Source organism: Drosophila hydei, unplaced genomic scaffold (genome assembly GCF_003285905.1).
Source record: "Drosophila hydei strain 15085-1641.00,03,60 unplaced genomic scaffold, DhydRS2 tig00000060-arrow-pilon, whole genome shotgun sequence".
Taxonomy (NCBI): Eukaryota; Metazoa; Arthropoda; class Insecta; order Diptera; family Drosophilidae; genus Drosophila; species Drosophila hydei.
In genome coordinates, this window is record NW_022045656.1 from 3,534,942 (window position 1) to 3,559,236 (window position 24,295).

Sequence of the window (24,295 nt, forward strand, 5' to 3'; positions counted from 1 at the left end):
TTATTAAATTGGATATTCGCATGAAGAGTGTTTGCTTAATGCACTCCAAAAATTTGCATATGAAATATTTTGGGACAACAAAAGCTGACAAAAGCAGGCCGAGCGACCCAAGCTGACCAGACCAGGTGCCTGCACTTCACATACACAAACACCCTCTTAAGTAAATGTTCATTATATGATTTGTGTGTTGTTGCTAACCCCAAAAAGTTAGCAAAAACTCTCTGGATCTTTGAGTTTAATGATGGACTTTAATATTAGATTAAATTTGCAGGACTTACATAGATTGAAATACTTTTTTTTAAGCCATTTCTCATAAAATTTTGCAATTGCAGGTGCAAACAAAGCCAGAGTTGGGATAGAGATCCAACCTAGTGGGTGTGGCCACACTCTCCTCAAAGGAGGCAAATTGTCGCTTGTGATGCACAAACTCGAGGCTGACCTTATCATTAAAGCGTCGTCGGGGCTTATTAGCCATGGGCCTATAGCGCCGAAATAGATCACACATTATCTCGTTGGGGTACTTGAGATGAAGTGGGGGTATGGGATAGGGTGTAGGTGCATCATTGCATCTGATAATGGGTTCATCCTGCACAACCGATGTCTTGGCATTGTCATTCTCCCAGACACCTTTCTGAATTTGACCCGTGTGCATGTGATAGAAGACACCCTCGCCATTCTTAAAGCCACGCGCAAAATGACCTTCGTAACGATTGCCATTAGCTGTATACAAATAAAGGGGGCTACTCTTAATCAGAACTGTTAGTAAAAGACGTTTCACTCACCGTAAAAGTGAACTCCAAGCCCATGCCTGAAATCTGTCTCCCATTCGCCCACATAGATGCTGCCATCGCCGAACCATTGAATGCCCAGGCCGTGGCGCCGATTCCTCACCCAATATCCAAAGTACACGCAGCCATCCGTATAGAACTGTTTGCCCATCCCGCATTTCATATCGTCGTACCACTGACCATTGTACACGGCTTGCAGATCTGTGCCACGTTTGCGTACGACTGAGCCGCAGCCTTGGCGCTTACCTTTTGACCACGTCCCACTATATTTAAGTTGTCCCTCCGGCTGTTTCTTCTGCGCATAGTCGCTGGCGGTGCGCTCCGCCGTAGTCTTTACTCCCCAGGCATTGCACTCGTTGCGCAACCAATAACCTTTATAGGTCCCCCCGTTTGGATAGACAAAGGTGGAGCGAACGCCCGTACTATAAACAGGCTTGTTTGGGCAGACGAAGCGTTGTACACAGGTGCGCATTATCAGAAATTTAAACAAATACTATACGAATAAATAATAAATAAAATTGATAATCATTCAATACCCAATCGGACACTTCTGTCCGGCTTGTGTCTTCCAAAATTTCTTGGATTTTATTAGGTTTTTTGTAACGTAAAAAATAAATGTTTTACTGGAACTGGAAATACGTTTCATGAATGCCTTTTCCTGGCCTATTTGTCTTTAACAACCAATTTTTGATTATATCGGCTCAACTGTTAATACTTATCAGGAATATATGTATATATATATATATATATATATATATATATATTATATATATAAGTATATCACTGTACGGCTTTATACTAGTGCCATGAAATATCAGACCTAGCTTCTACCTTGCGATTTATTGCGTTTTATTTTAAGCTGTTTTGTGTTTTTTTTCCAACTCGACGTATGCAGCATATAAATATTTAATTTTAATTGCTCGCAGCCTTTATTAATTATTAAAATATCAATTTTGTGCTTCACAATTTCTGATGCTTCTTTTTTATCATATCTTTTATATATTTTTTTCGGTATCGTTATCTACTTTAGGACATCGGCGCAACCTTAGAACTTTAAGCCGACAGCTTAATGGCCGCCAAATACCTGTGTAGAGGACAACCCCAGTACAATGCCTTGATGGCCGTTTGCCACGCCCACGACCCACAGCCCAGAACCGAGGACCCAACCACAACCACAAGCTCAACTCGCAGTCGCCCACGCTGTCTACTTAATGATAAAAGAAAGGACATTAGCGGACCGCGGCGCATCTTCACATTTGGAGCGCCTTTCAAGTGAAAAGCAAAGAATTAAAAAAAATTAACAACAAAAAGGAAAAAGGAAGCGCCAACAAAATGTGGGGGAAAGGCACAAAAGAGAAAAGAGAGTAAAAGAAAAAAGAAAAAGCAAAATGTGCCACGCGAAAGATTTGAAATTTTTCGTCCGCCCATTTATCAAGTTGCTTTTATTTCGTTGCGTGGGTGTAGTTAAAAATTAATAAATGAAATTAATGTCGGCGACACTTTGTCCTAAAAGAAAGAAGAATAAGCAGCACCACTAGTAGCAGGACTTGGCCAAAAATGGCAGTTGCCAAGGGTTTCCTTTGAGGCCATCCCGAGAGCAAATGCTGCTGCTGCTGCTCGAGCTGTGTTTACATCAAAAACATTTTCATTTGATATATTCAACGCCTAAAAGTCGATAATGCTTTTTGCCCCGACAGCTGCGTCACATGAATTTAATTAGCGAACGCCCAACACTTTTTTCACACTCTCCCAATCTGGACCTGGGTCCATCTGAAGCTAACACAATTAACTGCCCAACGGAAAAGTTAACGAAAATACAAAAAAAAACTTTACAGCTGGCAAAATCTTTGTAAATTCATCTTTGTCGCGGCCGGTGATTAATCACAAAGACGGGCAGCTCTCCACGTGGCTTGCCCCAATGCCCAATGAACAGGTGTAAGCCCAGCTGTGTGTGTGTGTTTGCCCTTAAAGTGTCCCCCTGGTGCTGTAGTCGCAAACTTTGCGCTTAATATGCAAAACTGTTCAAGCTTTGCGGTGGATTAAAAAGTTTGCCAAGCTTCGCTCCCGACCAGGCCAAGCAAATGGAGTAAGACATTAAGCGCTCTTAGCCAAATTAGCGCTCGGGTAGGAGACAACTGTACCCGAGTTTCAGGCACCAAAATCTCATTCTTCTAAGGCCATATACTTCTGAACTGGTGCTGTACGGAACTATAGCTCTTTTTTATCTAAATTTTTCTAATTTATACGTGTATAGGCCTCTTTAGCTAATTCTTCTTGATTCCCATTTATAATTTGAGCAGCTAATATGTTTTGAAGGACCGCCAATCCAATATAATTGAGTCTATAAAATCCAAAGCTCAGTACCAATCGGTCTAAGGAAATAGCTATAGTTGCTCCTAAAAGATAATAATAATACAAAGCAAATAAGCAGATAATAAAAATAACAAAAACTTTATTTGCTGAAAAACAATTTTAAAATATAAACAGAAAGTAGGTCAATTAACTGTCCAGATTTAATCTGGGATCAATTATGCCTCCTCCGGGAGTTATCTCGCCGAAGATGCCGCTTCCTGGATTTTTAGACGGTTGCTTGGGTCGCTGATCGTGACCCCAAGGCGGCAAATCTTCCAAAATTCCTCCTGCAGGATTACGCGAGGTAAAAGTCGGCTCAAATATGGCTGGACCCGGTGCAGATCCGGAATTTGCGCCCGGATTGGGGAAGTGTATGGGATTTACGATCGTACGGCCGGGCGGAAACATTTCATCGAAAGTAGCCGTAGCCAAAATCTCATTAGCTACGTCCAAAAACTTTTTGGACAATCCACGTTCCAGGCCTGGTACAATCTCATTGAGATACAGCTCCTGATTGTCGTTGATCAAGGTGTTGCCCACCTCACCCAAAATACGATCCCCATTGAATAGATTGTCCAGTCGCAGCTTAAAGTCCTTGAACTGAATTCTCATGGTCATCTTGGTGAATTTGACGTACTCCAAGCCGTGTCTCAAATAGCGTGTGCCGCGCATTTTGACAGATGCCTTAGCATTATCTAAAATCAGAGATCACAGTCAAAGCTAGTTTATTGCCATCGTCATTGTTGCAACAAACCGCAATAGCCACGCATGTTGCCTTTGCCCTGAATGTCCAACAGCAGCAGATTGAGTCTCATAGAGTATTTGCCTTGGAAGTCGATGCGTGGCAGTGTTATCCACAGGTCATACGAGATATCCTCTGGCTTGGCTCTAAATAACTTGCCATATAAATGCCATTGCTTGTCATATTCTCCATAACACTCACATAATACGATCGATTATAAAGTTACTGCCTCCTGTTGCCTCCAGCTCCGAGAATGTAGCCTGGAACTGACTGCTGCGTCCCAGCTCAATGTTGTCCAGCTGCAGCGGCTCCAGCGGAGGAGTTCGATAACCATCTCCTAGATTGCCATGCACCAACAGAGGTCGCAGACGGTAGACGGCATTAATGATGCAGCGTTCCAGCTGTGGATCATTGCGAGCACAGGGCGTTATACTAGAGGCTACAAATAATAACAAAAAGTGCGGAAGACGCGATTATAATGGTTAAACTATTGACCTCGGTCAAGAACGTGCTACCTTCGACAGCAGCATTTGCTGCATTTGCAATTTTGTTTACAATAACTATGTCATACATATTATATACATGTCTGGCGTCGGACTTTGCTGTAGACCTTTGCTGAGCACAATTAATATGCGCAACAGCTGCATTGTCGAAATAGTTGCTTTGAGTTGGCTCAGGTCAGTGGCCCTTGTGGTGGAAGACTTGGTGGCCAGTATACTTATAAGACTAAGGTTATACGACTTATTCAGCAAAAGTCTCAGTCAAAAAATTATATTTGTATTAAAGAAGACATTTAGAACTAATTGCATACTAACTAAGCTCAAGCATTATTGAAACTTACAATATAAAAGCTTGACATACACTCATAAAATTGATGTACGCCATAAAAAATTCTGTATTTCTTCCTCTTCGCATGAAATTTCATAAAGGCAAATCACTGAAACAACATTGAAAATCTTGACTCGTGTGACTCGTGAATGGATTCAGTGCTGCCTTAGACTGAGGCTATAATTATAAATAAATATTAGAATTTAATTTCGAATTAAATGATTTTTCATCATCTATTTCAGTCATCTTTAGTTAGTTGATTGTTAATAGTCTCAAAAGCTTCATGTCCAAAATATATTAAAAAAAAATATATATATATATATATTTATATATATATATATATATATATATATATATATATATATATATATATATATATTTATAGATATATGATGTTTGATTTAATGAGACTTTCAGCGGTTGAGATAATCCCTGACATAGACAGATAGTGTCACACCTAAATATTACATTACCTTTGTGTCGACAGCACAATGCCTGGTTAAGGCTGCTTGATTGACTGATTGATGACTGCTTAACTAACTAATACGTTCGACCTACAGCTTTTCGGAGTTTCCCAGATATATTTCCCCATTGCAATCTACTCACGCAATTTGGCGCTGATCCAGTGACACAGAGCCAACATTAGCAGCAGCAGCAATAATTTTGAACTGCGATCAGCGAACATCTTGAGAGGCAGACAATCGGCAGAATGAAACTGAAGCGCGAACTATATATAACTGAACGAGACTGTGCACTGTGCTATATTTATATATATTTAACTGAAAACGAGAGTGAAGCGTTCTCGTTGCGCTCGAGCGATCGACTAAAGATTCGTCAAGTCGTCCGCCGGTCTTTTGATTGAATTAAAACGAAACGTCGGCCGGCGAGACTTAATGCTTAATGCTTGGCACAGCTCGTTTTAGCGACAAAGCGCGTAGATACATTTGTATCTTTGTATCTATTGGAAATTTAACGCACTGCCTCGCACACGGGCACTTGGCATTGGGGCACGTGAGCGCGGCTTGCATGTAAAGTAAAATTTATGTAGTTTTAAGTGAATTATAAACAATGCGTAAATCGCGCCTTGCCTGTAATGTTTAATAATAAATGCAGGCAAATCAACTGTGGAAATTTGAATAATAAATTTGGGGGGAATGGAGCGAGAGAGAAAGAGGCAAATCAAACACTTGACCAGGCGCTAAACTTGTTAACAATTCAAAAAAAAAATATTCGTAGAAACTAGAGAGAGAACAATACGAATATTTTAAAGAAAAACAAAATATTTCTGTTTTTCCAAATGTAAATTTCAGATTTTCATTCTACTAACGAAGCAAACACGAGATTGAGATTTGGGGGTGATAAAGGCAGCTCTACAAATGGCGTTGTTTGAAGTAAGGGGAGAATCGGAGATGAATGTAAGGAAAATGTAGAATTGTAAAATAGTACATTTAATAAGGATAGGAAAAATCATTTTTATAGTCTCTTAAAGATTATAGTTGAAAAGCTCTGAGAAAAAAATAAAAGGGACTTGGCTACTCATTTAAATATCTAAGACGGACAAACTAGGCGATGCCTTTTATGCTGTTATCATTAACTAATAATCCTAAACCAATTATGGCGAATAGTTTAATTTTTCGCTGACTTGTCCTCCAGACTACATTTATACTCGATATTAAGTTTTTATTATAATATTCAATATTATTATGCATTCATTGTATAAATTGTTCTATTCACTCAATTCTATTAACAATAAGAGTCAAATTTTATTCTTTTCAAGGAATTTCACCGAAAACCAAACAAAACTAAAAATAAATTGTGGTTACATTTATTGTTATAGCAAATCAATGAACACTACAAAACTTGCCCATCTTGAAAACTAATCGACAGCGATTCGCATTCATGATGAAAGAACAAAGCAAATCTACTCCAATGACAAAAGGCAACATTTCTGTTCCAATGGATGCGGTTTCCTAAACTATATGATGCTAACCATGTGCCCATATAAAAACGGAAACAAATAGTCTAAAGCCAACCCCCTCGAATGCCTCGCGTGCTGCACTGAAGCGCGCTGACCCTTGACACCCAATGAGCAAAGCGGACGGGGATGCACAATTCCACAAATTAAACCAACAAGTAGTTTCGTTTAATATGTAGTATATACTATGCTACATTTGACTCAAAAGTTACCTGACCATAAAACCTGACACGCATTTAAATGATGGGGCAGCAACTCAACAAAAAAAAGGTGGCAGACCATCACAAACAGCAGTTGCAACCCCCACAAATCCAACTCCCAACCTCTCCCATTCGGCCAGCTTTCTTTTATTTATGCCGTTTTGAAGAAGATAGAAACACATCAAATTTGGTAACAAATTACATTTGATGCATGTAATAAAAATCTCGCACAGCTGCACAGATGAAACACGTTACAAAAATATAGCACAAAAATAGGCGTTCACACCGCATTTTGGCCTAATTAAGTTTTCAAGTGCAATAAAATGATGGACCCGGATCCGCAGCAGTTGCTCTATTGCGTGCGGGCATCAAATTTGCGCGAAAGTACATAAAAACACAAGTTAAAAACTTAAATGGATATGCGAGTCGTACTAGAGAAAGGAGAAGGGAGATGGTTCGCATTAGGCGTCCTCCTTGTTAGAACGTCCACGCCTTCGTTTTGGCTGTGACTCCCCCGCCTCATCTACGTGTCTTCTACGCTGATTTTTGCGAGTGGTTTCCTGTTGCTTTTCTGACGGCACCTTCTTCTGCTCCCGCGTCGTTTGCTGCCTCGGCTTCTTTTTCTGCTCCTGCTCCTGCTTTTGCTCCCGGTCCCGCTCCTGTTGGTCGTAATCCACCTCATCTTCCTCCACAGGCAATGCATCATCGCTGTTACTGTGTTCCTCATCAGCATCCAAATTGTTATCAGACACCTCAATCTGGCTGCTATGCGAATACGTGCGTTCAATAACAGCTCTCAAGTCACCCGATTGTATATTGAAATCCCGCACAGCACCAAAGTGCAAATAATTCGCCAGCCGATCATAGCTTTTGAACTTCTTTGACAACAATATAATATGCTTATTGAAATTCTCAATAGCTAATATAACTTTTGGTATCAATCGTGTCTCGCGCAGCACTTTAGCTCGCTCTGCTTGAGGTTTACGTTTTGTAGCTGTCTGGTTAGGTTGTTCATCCAGAATATTATACTCCACATATGATATAAGCTGATAAATATTAGCGGGCAGAGGTTTACCCACGTTGCGCACCAACTGCTCGAATCTGTAAGAAATTCGTAGTAATCAGTTAACTGATCATTTGAAAATTAAGACCTTGTACTCACTTGCTGCTTTTGCCAGAGCAGCTGCCCAGATAATGTCTGGCCAAATTTTTGAGGCATGTATAATGCTGTATTAGCAGCTTCATCAGCCCATCCATGTGATTTCCAAGGGGAATACACACATTTGTAATTTCCAGCAGCGTGCGTGTTATAAGTATTAGCTGCGCACAAACGGAGCCCTCTAATGTGTCCAGATTGCCGCGCCAATAGACGCGATCCGATTCAGGTACAATGTTGCACTTGTAGCTCAAGTTGTTCGCCTTGATAATAAAGTAGTCAACATCCTCCAGCTGCTTCTGCACCGCCGCATATAGATACTGCAAACAAGTGGCTGTTGTGCTCATATTGAGAGATTTCAGGCCCAAGTCCGATTGCTCTGTGACGTTATCATCGTTCTGCCAGCCAAGCACTTTCCCCAGTTGCCTTGCCACTGAGTCGAAAAATGGACCGGAATGCGTCTTTTGTCGCTGAGTAAAGAGAATGCGATGCACCAGGCCCATTTCTGGATTCTGCTGTTCGTACGTTTGACAAAAGTCTAGAAGCCAAGTGTAGGAATCTATTGTTGCGCGCTCTCCATAGTGTATATGATCATAAAACAGCTCCAGGGCTTCCAGCAAATAAACAGGCAGCTTCTCGCTATTGACATCATTACTGATATCCTCTTTCATATACCGGACTAGCACATCTTGCAGCACATAGGTTACTTCTTTGCTTTTATTAACAATTGCCATATCTGATCAAAGTTAAACAAATAAAATAAATTAAACAAATAACAAACACAATTGACACTCACCAAAACCTTTGATAAACTCTTTGAAGCGTCTGCCATATGTCTCGTGGGCAGTACGAGCGCATTGCGTAAAGCACTTGGCCGCTAGGACTGCGCTCTCCAGATCAAAGTCTTGCCAAAGCTCAGGTAGACGTTGAATACAGCGCTCATAGATGACTTTAGTAATGTCTGTCAACAACTTTAAGGTGCGCTTGCTGTAGGAGAGCTGCTTATAATCAGGCTCCTCGCGTATGCCCTGCACTTTCTTTGCTGTAATCTCTAGAACATAACGCACGAGCGGCTCATAGCTGCGCAAAGGAGCAGTGTTTGTTACACTTGCAAATGGTATATGATCGCTAAATGGGTAAGGTAGATAGAAATATAATAAATATTCAAAATGGTTATGTATATGATCACCCACTCATGCAGCACATGTAGCAACTTTTCAATGATAGCCAGATCCCAAATATTTTCCGGCTGTGTGCACATTTGCTTCAACTTGGCTGCATTCACGCTAAGATTAACTGTCACATTACTATCATTGGATTTCCCTTGCTTTTGTGCTTTCTTGGAAGTATCTGACAAGGCGCGCAGATCTTTAATCAGCTTTTGATGCTGTTTAAACAGGGGTAGCAACTGTCGCAATGCATTGTTGCCTGTCTTCGAGCTAAGCAGCGAGTGAGCAATCAAGCCCTCAATCAAATTCAGCTGTTGCTGAATGCGAGCGCATTTCAAAGGTGTAGCTGGCGGAGCCTTGGCAAAATTAAGATATTAATAAAAAGAAAAAGCAATAAACAATTACAGATGCTCACAATATCTTCCAAAGATAGCCTGTTGGCTACCAAACGTTGCGTGCAGAGCGTCAGTAGTCGTTGCATTTCACGCACATCGCAACCAAAAGGCCCGCGTTCAAAAATAGCCAAACAATGGGCAACAAACTGCACCAAACAGCCCAGATTATCCTTTAGCTCCAACTGATCATCTTTCACGGTCACTAGACGATCATAGTTTATAGAAAAGTCAGTATCCAGATCATCTGCGGACTGATCCACACTGGGCGTCTCGAAGAATCCACGAAAATGAAAGTCTACAAACTGCAGCACATGGGGCACCAGCTTGGCATTCAGTTCCACTGCACGCTGAAGATCTGAAAGAGCAAATCTGGCTAAATTGGATCGTCTTTGTATACCTGCGTATACTTACTCTCGTAGAGCGTGCATCGTATGCCCAATTGCTGTTCAAAGCAGCTGCGTAATATGCCAATGATCTCCATTGTGAGCATATCAAAATTACGCTGTGGATTGCTGCGATTGGCAAAGGAGCTCTGTGTCATCATTGAGTAGCCAGAAATACTATGTTGGGTGCAAAAGCTGCTGGCATTCTGCGATTGACGAGCCGAGTTGCTGTTGTTTAGCTGTTTGAGAATCATACAATAACCAAAGATGGCCATGCGACGTGTTCGATAGTCTCTGAAATAAGAAAACGAAATACATATATATAGAAAGAGTATATAAATACATAGTGGAGACTATACTTGTTCATGGCTTTACGTAGCACTTCAATCAGTGCATCTCGCACGCGATTTGAAAGCTTCAACAGAGGCAAAATAAAGTTCATCATGCGCATGGATTGCTCGCCGGGCAGCTAAAACAAAACAGAACCCTTATAAAATAATTAAGGTAAGAACAAATAGCTTGACTTACCCACAGAAAATCTTCCATTACGGTTGTAATTGTCTCTAGGCACTCGGAGACAGTGTACGTATCCGCAACGCTTAACATGGTTAAGCATTCTACAATGAGTAATAACATAGTATGAATATATATTAGTTAACAATTGTCTCTCGCACATAGTTGTCTAAGAGTTTACGGGCGCGCCTCTCACAATGTTGTTTAAGAGTTTACGACTCCCTCGAACTTTGTTGCTTATCGTAAACCAAAATATAACGCTTATGGTGCTGACAAAGCTTAAGCTCAGTTCAGCGCCCTGATCGCAAGGCTCAGCCTTGGTAACCTGATATCTGACACATGCCGCAAGATCGGCGCTATCACTAATATTGGGTAGGCTTGTAATTTTATATTCTGTTTGTTTATTGGCGGTGGTTCGGTTCTGTTCAAGTAGCCTAAGTCTTGTAATAAAAGGATTAATCCGGTGTAGTCCGTTAATAGATATAATTCATTGCTGAGGCACAAGGCCCGTACTTTATAAGTTACATAATAACTAAGAAGAGAGCCCGCTAAGGTTTGCCACAGGATAAGGCAAGGAATTCTATAATCATAGAAATCACAAAACATAATTTATATATATATAAAACTAAGTCACCTGAGAACTGATTCTGCTCCTGATCCACGACCATCCACTCGGCAATGCGCTTGATAATTCCTTGGCCAAACATGAATCGTCGTCTTATGAACTTGGTCAGAAACGTAATAGCCAACGTATTCAGCTTTGGGGCATTGTGTGCTTTAAGCAGAGTGAAAGCCAAGTTAACCAGCCCGGGTGTTACCCCATCCTTGCCATCTTTGTTTTGATCAATAAGCACAGTGAAAACCTGCAGCAGATCTACATGTTTGCGTTGTAGCGTATCACGGCACCAAACTGAATACTGAGCCAGCGTTTGCTCCTCCTCATTGTTTCGAATGACATTGCGAAGAAAAGGCAATAAAATACAGCTAGAGAATCGTGCAGATTCTGGATCACGATTAATAGCTGTCATGGAAATGATAGCACTGAGCATAAAGGGAGTTAAAATTACATCAGGCATGTGCAGAAAGTTCTAAAAAAGATCTGGAGTTAGTAAGTTGTATATATAATAGAATATGCAGATTACTCTTAGCATAATGGCTACTTGCTGTTCGCTAAGCAAGTACATGGTGCAATAGTTCAAATGATGTAGTATAGTTTCTTCCGACTCCCGCAGCTCCTTGTCAGAGTATGCATCTATAATAATTAAAAGCTTACTACAAACAAAACTAGAGACGTGTGCTATGCGCACCTATGCTATCAAAGTCTGTGGAATTGCTGCACATATCCGTGAACACTCGCTTATAATAGTTCTTATGAAAGTACTTTTCCAGTGATAAAAGAGGTATAATCAGCTGTGCAGCGCCTGTGCACATTGAGAAGAGTTGGTAGCACAATGCAGGTAGCTCCATGGGAGACAGTTCCTGCAGAGAACCTGCAAATTTATTTAGCACTGTCAAACGCTCACTAGGGCTCAGCTTTAGCATGCTGCAAAGCAAAATATTAGTTAACGGCATAAACTATAGAAGCAGGCGGGGGAATGTATGGAGACAGCTCACCTAAACATGTCTGCAATGGGCGTCAGAATAGTGATAGGCCAGCGCATGGTGCTCAAATTACGAACAGTGTTATCCCTGAACTCTATCCCCGTCATGGCGATGTCATTAATAACAAGACGTGGTTTGGCAGAGAGCACGAGCAATGTCTCTGGCAGTAAATCCTTCCAGGCTACGCACTTGGCGTCGCCCGCACGCATATCATCCATGCAGTGCTCCATAATCCAATTCAGTTGATCTGTTGTAAAGCTGCTTAAGTCTTGACAGAGTCGTGTTATTAAGTCCACGCTTAGCTTGTAGCCCATCTCAACACTGCGCAATCCATCTAAAAAGCAGCGCACACAGGCGAAACGTTTTTCCTGCGTGTCCAGGCTGTTGCCATCGCAAGCGAGTAACAAATAATTCCAGAAATTAATGAAATCCTTTTTGGGCAGTCTGGCATTCAGAATTGTAGTTAACTGTTGATTTAAATATCATTAATACAAGCAAAATTTGTGTTATTTTTAATAAAATTATAAATATTTAAGACGCCCTACTTACTTCCTTTACGGTAGTTTTTTTGATCAGCTCGCGCAGCTCCTCAAGTTGGTTTTTCTCCCCCAATTTACATAAGCGTATGTGCAAGGCGGCATTCATGTTACTTCTTCGGCTCTAATATTTTATTTATGTTAAATTAAAAACTGTTTTAAATTTAAATTAACAATTTCTATACAACATTTGGCGCTGTTTTGTGGATAGTGATGGGCGTTTCAATTTCACATTGTTGACTATTGATGCGCCAATATAATATCGATTAATTATAGTAGCGCATCGATAACCAATATCGTTTCGAGCACATATAGACTTGCCCTAATGTGTTAAAAATCTACCTGTTATTATTAATTATCGAGAGTGCATTATGGTCAAATGGCTTAACGGTGTAAGTAATGTGTTAAAGAAGTATACTACATGAAGTATATACATGAAGTTTTTTAATCATTTCATATAACATTTTCTAATATCAATTTATTTGAAGTTGTATTATTATATTTTACATTTTTAGCAGTTTCCTTTAAATATTATTTTTTGTGAATAAACGTTGAAATAAATAGTAATTTACATATTTATAATTAGTCGATGAACAGCTGTTATTTGCATATCTCAATGATGGAGATGATTGACATCCTACCAAAACTGGTAAGGAAATGTTATCGATGATATGTAGTTTTTTTTAAATTGTGCCGCGGGTGCATTATCCGGAACTTTAAATGGGTTTAAATAAACTTAAAAAATGGTATCTAATATGAAGTTTTTTTCTTCAAACTTAATAGTTTTTCACATTCAATGGAAACAAAAATTTGGTATTTTCTTTTAATATATTTTTGGATAAAAAGCTTATTTACATTATTTACAATAGTCAAAGTAAGATTTGCTATACTTAAAATAAAATTATGGCTAAGTCACACAAGTTTAGGTAGCTGCTTATAACAATATATATTGTTGAGCTAATTTATAGTGTTATATACATCTAGTCGGTAGTTTCCATCTTGAGCACAAACTTCTCCATTATGGCATTGAGACGCTTACGTTCCTTCAGCTGCTGTTGCATTAGATCTGAGATTTGCGTACCCATTGCCAAAAGAGCTTCTGTATTCGCTTCTGTACGCTGGGCATTTAATCGTGTTTGCCTGTTCAGCTCCCGCAGCTCCTTGGCTATATCCAAGAGCACTGTATTACCACTGAAGCCAGCTCCAGTTCCTGATCCATTGAGATTCTCATGTTCGTGTTTGCGTTTCTTGGCTGTGGAATGTTGTTGATGTAGCTGCTGCTCTACTTTGATTCCCAGGTCGCGCACGCTGATGGACTCGATAGATGCAGCGTCGTCATCATCCTCCTGCTCATCGTCTTCTAGAATTTATATTGAATATATACATATATATATATCCTAGCTAATCGTTGAAAGAAAAGAAATCCTCTTACCATTATCGGATGCCTCCTCATCCTGATCTGGTTTGATGTCATGCACGCGCAGCTTGGCCTTCGGCTGTGATTCAACTATTATGTCTGCCATTTCGTACAGATCTGTAATAGTCGCCACGGCATCCTCTAAAGGTGTGAGCGTGTCCTGGTAAAGAGAACTTTTCCCCGTACTATTTGGTTCCAGCCTGTTGTTCGCTATTTTCTTCCGAATGCAGCTCTTCCAATCCTTCCATACCTACAGATCATGCGTGTAAGTATTTGAGGTCAAGCTATGTGTGTTACCTAACGTACACGCTTCCATTCGCCGGCTTCTTTTACAGGTGGTCCCACGCTGTTTAACTCCTTGCTTAATCTCTGCCAAGCGGCTTCACTGGCCAATTTGTCGCCTTTGTAGTAATTTTTCGCTATTATGGGATGTCTTTCCATAAATGCAACGAATATAGCATCCTGCTGTGCTGTCCTGTGTTTGCCCCTGCAAATTTAAATATAATTTTTTTGATTTCTTTTAATAATTTGATATATTTTATTTACATTTTCCAATATTGATTTTCTTGTACTGTCAAATGGTCTCTAAAATTCTTGATACTGAATATATCGATATATTTTATAAGCGTGTGGAGCAGCTGCATAGTAGCCCTGGAAAATGTTAGCGGGTAATTTAAAAACGCATTAAATGAGCAGCTGCCTTTCTTTGTTTGGAATACTCGATAAATATTTTTATTAAGAACCAAACTAATCAATTTGAACTTATTGACGCTTTATTTTATATTTTCTATTTTATATTTTATTTTCATTTAATTTAATTTAGCATTTAAAGCCACACAATTATACTTACAAATTTAAATCATATAATATGAAGGTTATCCATAATATATGTATAGAGTATATGACACAGTCGTAGATTTTGTTAAGTATTTAAAATATGATTTCGTTTTGCACAACATTCGCGGCTTCGTGTATTATTCACCCCAATCCAAAAGTCCCATATCTTATCTATAATATTTGTAGAGAGTTAAGAACTGATAAGCACTTTGCGGAGATTACAACACACGTCGTTGCTGCACCCCATGTAGGTTAGGCACCTGTGCGTTCAAAAACTGAACAATCAGTACGAATAGTTTAACAGGTGGAATAAGGTAAAGCCGAAAAACACTTCTCCGGTTGTGGCATAAAACGATATATAAATAACAAGTGAACAAGTGGGAAGCCAATTTGTGATAGGTTATATATTGTGCAAAAGAACGATAACATAAATACATAACAAATAAACTTTATACTTAAGTTTAATAAGTGTGAAATTAACCAAAATCTACACGCAAGAAAAACGCCCCAGTGTAAAAAACTATTTTAAACTAATGTGCTTTAACAATTAAATTTTATCTTATCTCTTAAAAAAGTCGGAGCGGGGTGTAGTGTAAAAGTACATAGTTATATACAAATGTGTGCTTGCACCAACAACTATCTGGGACTTGTGCAATAGGCATTTCCGTTACAAGGCCCAAAGTTTTGGTATTCCAGCTGACTCACGCGCTTGTAACGATACTCGTGGCTTTATATGCATAGTTGAACAAGAGTTTTTGCCATAAAACCAACTAACTAACGGTGCCAATCTATGGGCATTACGAATAAATTCTTTCTGTGCAACTGATAATAAATTGATAACTGATATTGTGTGTGCCTATGTATATAAACGTATCAAGGCAATTTGACTCATGCCCTTATAGTCTTTTATAATATAAATTTTATATTTGAGTTGATAAAAAGTATATGAGTGTGTGTCAGACATGACATCAGCTTCCTTCTATATAGGAGGACTATTTTTATATAAATATATATATATATATTGGAGTTTATATGACACTTGTTTAACATTAAGCCAAGCTAACAAAGCATAATAAAATTCCGAGACAGGAAGTGACGCATAAGTGAAAGATATCTAATTGCGCTCTTTTGCCGATTAGGAATAATGCCTCACCATAGATTAATAACTGGATTTCATAACTATGTTATCTTTAGCTAAACTCATTTTCAATATTTCGTTTCTAGCTTCGAGCTAGACTAGTTCTATTCCCTCCCTTTTCCTTTCAATTAATCGTATCTAGATACTACCGCAATTTCCCTAATTATCTTAGTTTTTACTCAAGTTTCAAGCCTTTTCTTTTCTCGATAGTCAACTTAAATCGTATATCCTGAATCTTTGAGATAACAAGCAAATGCTTGTCCTTATTCTTCGACAGTAATGATTTTATGCATCTAGAACAGTTTAGAAATCAGATTGCAGCTTTATAAGTGAAGCAAAAAACCTCCAATATGTTTGAGTCTATTCTATATAATGCCTTATGGTTTACGTGTCGGTGCTTATAGTTTTGGTGTAAATTAACTAATTTACGATATAGTTACCAAAAGAGGTGAACCTTTTTCCCTCCAATTTTGATGTATGTCTGCAGAAAATCAAATATTTCTGTCTCAATATTTTCTGGGCTCTCATCTACACTCAGATAGTTCCACCCTGGCCTGACACAGAATGCGGCATGTCACAAAGTGACACTAATGAATTTACTTAGTTAAAAAAATAATGATCGGATCTGATCAATATTCTTGCACCTGCACCTGAACGTCGCTCCAACTAAGACAACTGAAAACCCGAAAACCAGTTGACTGTATAAATGTTTGCATTGCGATAAGGATAACAAAGTTTACACATGCGCGTAAATCAAACACGAGTAATTGTTGGCTGGGACTGGGGCTGGGGCTGGTACTAGTGATAACGCCCAGCCTGTACGCAGTGGATACAATGGCCGAAAGCTCTTATCTGTGCAGCGTTAGTGAGCAGGCAGGCATAAGCCATTTGGACGCTGACTCAACATGGCTTGAGGCATTTATTTCGTGTTATATTTTGGGCCAGGGCCAGTTCGATAACTGCCTTGACGTTTTGTAACTAAACTTGGACAGCAGCTGAAGAAAGGCTGGGGGTAAACTACACTAACCTGCCCGAAGGTGTTCTAATAATTTGATTTACACTCGAAGCGACACTATTTCGAATAGTAGATAGATATCGTTTGACGTAGACAGTAAGAGAGATTGTATGATTTATACTCTTTACTTCAAGCTTTTATCATATTTTTCTTTAATGAGGATAAACAACACCTACTTGAATGTATTATAATTGACTGTTTTACATTCCCATACTTTTAGCCGCCTTTCAACGAACCCAATTGATAAACGAAACTAAGGAGGAGCCACGGCATGCGACTTGCACAATTCAAGGCAGCCGCTGTCTGCCTTTGCCTGGGCCTCATCATGGCGATTGGCTCAGTGCAGGCACAGGAGAATGCTCAACTACAGATCCCACCCTCACTGATCGAATGCTACAATACGTCGTATTTTATGAATCGGGACAATCGCCTGCCCTCCAACATGGACACTTTGATCTCGCTCATTGAAAAGGTCGAGCAGAGCTATGTGGCAACGGGTTACCAGGTGGACATTCGTACCGTAGCTGTTGCTTTGCTGCATCGTTTTCGACAGGATGGCATCAGACGTGCGCCTGGTGTTACTGCCGTCAGTGGAGTAATTCCCTACAGTCCGACGGGCTTTCAGTTTCCAAAGCTGCGAATTTTGTTGTCCAGCCTGTTGCCCGGCAACGCAAATAACTTTCCAAACAGCTCGCTGACCAGCACGGAGCGCTGTTCCCTGCATTTCATGCTCTCCAGCACCTTTGATACGAGGCAACGCGGCGACGAGAACACCGTGTGCGGACAGCTATCTCAGTATCGCGCTCAGCGTTTGCCGCGAGCTCTTAAAAAAGATGCTGGCAGCAATTTTCTGGGAGATGCCGAATGGCTAGAGAGCAAGCCAAAACGTGCGCGTTCTGGCTCCAACTATGTACAGATGGGTGAGCTAGACTACGAAACAGATTGGGCCTATGCCGGCACCGAGGGTCAAAGCCAGTGTCCAGTGGAAGATGGAGTTGTGCGCACGCCCTGGGGCACCGTCTCTGCAGGCAGTCTAATCGCAGGTGTCGCAACCGGACTGCAACAGCAAAACGTGCCGGTGAATACTCTGCTGCAGCTGGCCGCCAGACGTGGTCGCACTCAATCCCAAACTGGTACCTCCTATGTGGACAATCGCTGGGCAGCGACGCTTGCGGGTGATTTGGCTGAGGTGACGCTCGTTCAGGTTCCCGTTTCCCAAAACAATGCAGCTACAGTGGGAGCCACAGGGGGTTGGAATGATACAGTGCTGCCACACTGGTATTTCTTGTCGCAGCGCAACAATTTGGAGGCAACTGATGCGGAGATTCGCGGCGGTCTCGATGGCCTGATCTTAGCCAAGAACGTAAATACTTGGCGCACTCAGGCATCGAGCTTGAAGCTTTCGCAGCTACTGCGCATGTACTATTCCTCGAATGGCGTGTTGAGCTCTGGCATTCAGGCCTGCAGTCGCCAGCAGCAATTCCCTAATGTGGCGCCCACAACCGAGATGCAGGCACAGACTAGCGCCTTTGCTCAGGTGCTAGATAAGGGAATGCAACTGCGTGTAACCATTCAGCCTCCAGCGATTGCGGAATTCGCTCAAACAGCGGCCCTCTCGCTGGTCACCTATGTGCGTAAGTACCTATTACTTTTCTTTCCATATGTCGTAGAACCACTTGGGAAAATACTAGACTGCTTTAGGATCGCTTCCTAATTCATCTGTTGCCGATCTATGCTTCAGCTTGTCTTTAATTAGTATTCAACTGTTCCCGAATTATAGTTAGTTATATTAGTTATATTTTAACTCATTCTTCATATGTTCTCTAGTTTCTCTTGAGTTATCAGCTGCTGTGAAATGTATTCAGCTGCTTAGATATTGTCCCCCTTTTTCATTTTCTATCCGATTCTCGCAGTACCTGCAACATCTTTTATATTTTAAATTATCCACAAACAGCACAATCTTTGAACGATGTATCCTGCACGGCCACCAACAGTCAGGATCTGTCGGACATTATCACACCCATGACCAATTTGTTCATATTCTTGGACACTACCTGGCAGTACAGTGCCATTGCGGATTACGTAGCGTAAGCATCTCGGCTAACTCCTGCCACATCAAGTTCTCATTTTTATCTTCTTCCCTAGCTACGTGCTGCAGCAGATGAACATTCATCCCTATGCTAGTTCTGTGACCTTGCTCTCCGCATTTGATGGTTCGATCATAGTGAATACCACGAACTATGTGACTGATGTTTACCAACAGTGGAATGCCACTATACAGTCGAATTGTGAGTACAGTTCACTTAATTCCAAGAACAAAACTTAACTGAGGAATATTCCAATTACAGTGCAACAAGGCTTTAATCTGCCAAATGTTCTGCGCACGATTCAGAACCTAACACAAACGCTTTTGAATGGGGAGCAGACCAATTCGAGCGTGGGAGGTCGTTCCTTGGTGGCTCTGGTAATGCCGAATCAAGCGAATGTGAACGATGGCGATTCGAACTATGCGACAACAGAGCTGCAGTACATTTACGAGCAGATACCCGATCTGCGTTTTGTCTACTATGGTGGTGGCAATATTCAACGCTTCTCCAACTTTGTGCGAGACCCGACGAAGGATCTGTTCTCTCTGATGACTGGCAGCACCGTGCCCACATCGGCTGGACCCGTGGCCAGACGTATAGTGAAGAGTAAGTCCTCAGCGCTGAAGCTCCCTTTCTATCGGATGCTAATATGAGTGATATACTCTTTTGCAGTACCTCGTCGCATCATCAACCCGCGCTGCGGCTCAATGTGGTATACCACCACCTGGGGCACTGATCAGATGTACCAATATGTCAGTCCCGGTAAAGTTAACTTTTACCGCGTTTCACCCAATTATTTCTTTGGCGCTGGCACCAACCGTGTGGTGACCATTCAGTCTCAGAATGGAGGCGCTTTTACGGTCTGCTCGTCGCGCAGCTACGAATGGCCGCAGCAAAACTCCACCAACTCCAACAGCAACGGTGTGGTACAGAACTGTGTGCAGATCAGTGGCAACAGCTATTCGTATGATTTGTCCAACGCCTGCAATGGCTACTACACAATCACACAGTGTCCACCTCTCTATTTGTCTGTCCAACCGGGCTCAGTGAACACTACGTCCTGTACACAGGATGCCTGCCAGACGCCTGACCAATGGCGCTATATCGTCGCCTCGGTCAACATGGGCTGCTACAGCGGCGTCTCCGGCCTGGCCGCGAGTCTTTTGACCATTTTGTTGGCGCTGCTGTTGCAGCGTTCGCTGCAGTAGTGGGCGCTTACTCTTGCCCAATTTACAAGTTCAAATTACAACACAACACATCTGTATGTATGGCCCCCCATAACCCTCCCTTATTATTATAATTTTTTTATTTAAGTTTTAAGTTCCAGTGAAAAAGTCGCAAATAAAGTCCACCCACTAGAACCAACCAGAATGTTTTTATTTCCGTTTAGACGTTTTCCCAGTGGTTCTATATTGATTGATTATCTTATCTAAATTACATTTTCATATATCGCATTCATTTATATATATTATTATTTATAGCCATCATGGACAGCTTTCAGTTCGAACGGTCGTCCGATATATCCAATATGACCACGATAAAGACAAATGTCTTTGTGTTTGTGGATACCAATTGGCCGTACAATTGGATAGTCGACTATGTGGCGTAAGTAACACTTTGCATACATCTGATTGATTGACTGACTTACTCGAAATCATGAGATCTGGGGATTAAGTATAGTAACTACTGACTGACTGATTGAAAACAAACTGAATTATGTGATTGACTGTTGGATTAATGATTTTCGACAAGTTTTATAGATTTTTTGATGATTGATTTTGAGGAATTGAAGGACTATCTGAATAATGATCGAATTGTCAAAAACTCGCAAGATATATGAATTGAAACTATACAAGCTAGTTGGATGATCAATTAATTAATATATTCTGTAGCTGACTGACTGATTGACTGACTGACTGACTGCTTGATAATCTATGGGCAGTTAAGAATGTGGAATCTTGAAAGCTGATTTCTGTGCATTTACCAATTAGTGGTTTTGTAAGTGATTGATTAAGAAACTGACGTTATCTGATTGACATTTTGAGATGATAATCCCACATTTCTAGATGGAATTTTTTGCCATTCAGCTATGAAGGCTTTTAAAGAACTGCTTCCCAAAGGACGAAGTAACATGATATTATATATATTATTTTATAATATGAAGTTGGCGAAGCTTCCTCTTCTTAAGCAATTAAAAATCAATAACTTCCTCTCCTCAGTTACGTTTTGCAGAACCTCAACATACATCCTTATGCAAGCACTGTAACACTTTTTGCCGCCTCAGATGCTTCAGTTATAGTGAATACAACCGACTATATAGTAGACGTGTACCAGCAATGGAATTTTACCACGCACTATTGGCGTAAGCATTGCCAGAACCAATATATACCAGAGCCCATCTCTGTAGCTCAGTCTTATAATTATGCATAGATCCACCTGGCTTTAATCTTCCCCTTATACTGAACACACTAAGCACTCGGGTAGAGGACTTGCTGGCTGTAGAACGAGACACTGATTATCTGGGCGGACGATCATTGGTCGCACTGCTTGTGCCTAGTCCGACATCATTTGTGGATGAGAACGACTACGACTACTGTGTGCACTATATGAAGCGTCTGCGTTATAGCTTGCCACATGTGGAGTTCATCTATTATGGAGGAGGTGCTTTGGTCAGGTTTCACGACTTTGTGCGTCAGCCCAAGAGAGATTTGCTTCTGCTGAACATTAATAAGCCGCCGGAGGAATGTGGAACGCCAGTCATTCAGCGTATTCGACAGGGTGAGTGTCCTTCTTTGAGTTCATATGAACCTTTTCTAATTAACTTGTGAATCAGTTCCACGTCGCATCTGGAATCCGCGATGCTCTTCGAATGGAGCCATTAGCCAGTATGGCCTTAACTCTTTGGAGCAATACGGACGTTTGAATACCATCAATTTTTACCGTCTGGATGCTCTCTACATGCCCAACAGGCAGAGCATGCGATATCTTAAGATCGCACCCATTAGTAAAATTACTTTCACCGTCTGTTTCTCGCGCAGCATTGAGTTGCCCTTCCGCAATGCAAGCCATCCGCTGCGCCAGGACGAGAGCTGTGAGAGCACGGCATTGGGTCCATTTAGCTACGACTTGACGGACGCCTGTGTGGGCTACGACTATGAACCTTGTCCGCCGCTGTTCTTCTCAGTGCAGGCGCAGGGCTTTGGAGATATTTCGTGTAACCAAGCCGCGTGTCAAACACCGGATGAAGCGCAATACGTTATCAGTCTGAATAATCTCGGCTGCAATGGTGCTTTGTCTATGCAGTTGACAGCAGGTCTACTATTGACTGCTCTCTGTAGTATTTTAATATTCTAGTACAAATATTTAGGGATAAAATAAGCAAAAGCTGCATATTCAATTAAATAATTATTTAATAGCGATGCGGTACATACATTTTTAATTTAAAAGTTTGCGCCACAATATTCAGGGCTACCATAGATAACATAACGACGGTTCATAACTTCGATATCACAAATAGTTCTTGGTTAAGAATAAATAAAAAATTACCTCTAAGAGACACTGAGGGAATTCCCTTTTGGTGAACTTTTTGCCAAATGTACCTCTAGGGATATTTACGCATTATACGCCAGGGCTGAAGTATAAATTAGCGCAGACTATGTGAAGTGTCCATGCTAAATGTCCTCAAAGAAATTCCCTTGAAACCTTGTTATCTTGTTGAATTAAGTTTGTGTACGAGTTCTAAATATTGCTCTAAGAAGACCAGGGCCAGCCAAACATGTTTTAGGTGTCCATGTTAACAGCTCAATAAAATTGTCTTGAAAATGTCTAATTAGAAATTTCCTTTGCCGTGGCAGCTGCGGCTGTATAAATACTTTTTAGTCTAGGCAATTTTAGATGTTCATGTTAAGACAATAATTGTGTTCTTGTAATATTTGTAAATTCGCTCAAGCAGCTGCTGCTGCTGTGAGATCAACAGAAAATTAAATGTTGTGGCACAATTCACTTAAAATGATTTTTCAATTCAAGGCGACGATCAGCAAGTAAAGTTAAGGCAGGAAATAGTTACATTACCCACTCAAATCTGAATTAAGTTTCCGCTAAAGTAATTTGAATGTATTTCAATTGTATATTTTTGGAGCTTACCTGCCTCAACGAACGCAGCGCCATCTTTACGACAACTAAAAATTACAGCGCCACCTAGGCGAAAGTATCGAAAACAGAATAAAAGCGCCATCTACTGAACACTGCTTGATTACACATATAAAAGCGAGTAGTATTATTTAGTTTTGATACCCGTCGTCAATAGGTGGTGCATTGTGTTATTGTCAAATAAAACGGTTGTAGCTATATCGCCATCTATGAGTGCAGAGCCCGCTATATTTTATACTTATGTTATCTAACATTTGAATGAAAAATGTTATAGACGATTATGTTACTGTTACAACTTCATTAAATTACAGCAACTTAAATGAGCTGTGTAATTGTGTTAAATTAATTTATGATAAATATTTAAAGTTGTTGCTTAATAAATAGAGGGAATTAAGAAGACTCAATTTGTCGCCTTTGCGTTAATTCGATTAAGCATGTGGAATGGGAAGAGGCAAAATGTTTTAACATTTCCCTTGCAGTCGTACAGAAGGTGTGGGGGAGCTGTCGAGGCAGCCACAGCACAAACCGCGAATCATCACGCTCCAGCCGCATGTTTGCTTAACGTCTTGTCAACAGAAGTGTTCGCTCTTCTGTCTGCCTTGATTTCGCAATCCCATTTCGTTTTCTTTTTGCTTCACACTTTATGCATGAATTAATATTTAATGCAAAAGGTGGCAGCACAATAAAAACGCGCAGGCGATAGGGATAGATAGTCTCTAGAACGTAATGTCTCAACTCACTTCAATTTAGCAAATGTCAAAATATGCCAAAGCACCAAAAAGCCAAAGCGGCAAGCAAAGCGCCAAGTCGAAGCGTCCTCCAGAAGTTGCTTTTCGCTCTTCCTCTTCCCTGCCCTCTCTTCCCACTCTTGATCTGTCGCTTGCAACATTTTGTTTTTTAATAATCTAAAAATCTTTTGAATACTACTCCTAACACCCTAAACACACGCGAGTTGATGCCCAACAAAATTCATCAACTTTTCTTTTTCACATTTCACATTTCAAATTCCACAA

The 24,295-nt window shown here is 40.7% G+C and overlaps 6 protein-coding genes across 6 annotated transcripts; 2 read left to right on the forward strand and 4 right to left on the reverse strand.

Annotated features, from left to right (window-relative positions):
- Window positions 1–253: 253 nt before the first annotated feature.
- On the reverse strand, window positions 254–1,439 carry LOC111593693 (MORN repeat-containing protein 3). Its single transcript, XM_023306602.2, has 2 exons — window positions 783–1,439; window positions 254–720 (listed from the first exon to the last, which is right to left on the reverse strand). Exons 1-2 carry the CDS (start codon window positions 1,258–1,260, stop codon window positions 311–313), a joined length of 888 nt encoding a protein of 295 aa, XP_023162370.2. The 5' UTR covers window positions 1,261–1,439; the 3' UTR covers window positions 254–310.
- A 1,848-nt stretch (window positions 1,440–3,287) lies between these two features.
- On the reverse strand, window positions 3,288–5,502 carry LOC111594963. The gene is made up of 4 exons (XM_030226135.1): window positions 5,317–5,502; window positions 4,109–4,321; window positions 3,895–3,975; window positions 3,288–3,835 (listed from the first exon to the last, which is right to left on the reverse strand). The coding sequence occupies exons 1-4, from the start codon at window positions 5,393–5,395 to the stop codon at window positions 3,288–3,290; spliced, it is 921 nt and encodes a 306-aa protein (XP_030081995.1). The 5' UTR covers window positions 5,396–5,502.
- A 1,509-nt stretch (window positions 5,503–7,011) lies between these two features.
- Window positions 7,012–12,865, reverse strand: LOC111594091 (Fanconi anemia group I protein). Its single transcript, XM_023307241.2, has 13 exons — window positions 12,653–12,865; window positions 12,116–12,570; window positions 11,809–12,044; window positions 11,644–11,753; window positions 11,136–11,589; window positions 10,517–10,605; window positions 10,348–10,457; window positions 10,017–10,282; window positions 9,626–9,960; window positions 9,235–9,566; window positions 8,838–9,169; window positions 8,048–8,777; window positions 7,012–7,986 (listed from the first exon to the last, which is right to left on the reverse strand). The coding sequence occupies exons 1-13, from the start codon at window positions 12,746–12,748 to the stop codon at window positions 7,347–7,349; spliced, it is 4,185 nt and encodes a 1,394-aa protein (XP_023163009.2). The 5' UTR covers window positions 12,749–12,865; the 3' UTR covers window positions 7,012–7,346.
- A 662-nt stretch (window positions 12,866–13,527) lies between these two features.
- On the reverse strand, window positions 13,528–14,645 carry LOC111593948. The gene is made up of 4 exons (XM_023307043.2): window positions 14,603–14,645; window positions 14,363–14,543; window positions 14,072–14,306; window positions 13,528–13,999 (listed from the first exon to the last, which is right to left on the reverse strand). Coding segments are annotated over exons 1-4 (798 nt in total). The 5' UTR covers window positions 14,605–14,645; the 3' UTR covers window positions 13,528–13,619.
- A 495-nt stretch (window positions 14,646–15,140) lies between these two features.
- LOC111593941 lies at window positions 15,141–20,494 on the forward strand. The gene is made up of 6 exons (XM_023307031.2): window positions 15,141–15,207; window positions 17,267–18,680; window positions 19,001–19,133; window positions 19,192–19,334; window positions 19,395–19,739; window positions 19,806–20,494. Exons 2-6 carry the CDS (start codon window positions 17,318–17,320, stop codon window positions 20,339–20,341), a joined length of 2,520 nt encoding a protein of 839 aa, XP_023162799.2. The 5' UTR covers window positions 15,141–15,207; window positions 17,267–17,317; the 3' UTR covers window positions 20,342–20,494.
- Window positions 20,495–20,619: 125 nt separating this feature from the next.
- On the forward strand, window positions 20,620–22,487 carry LOC115483807. The gene is made up of 4 exons (XM_030226136.1): window positions 20,620–20,738; window positions 21,353–21,495; window positions 21,564–21,911; window positions 21,967–22,487. Exons 1-4 carry the CDS (start codon window positions 20,620–20,622, stop codon window positions 22,485–22,487), a joined length of 1,131 nt encoding a protein of 376 aa, XP_030081996.1.
- The last annotated feature ends 1,808 nt before the right edge of the window (window positions 22,488–24,295 follow it).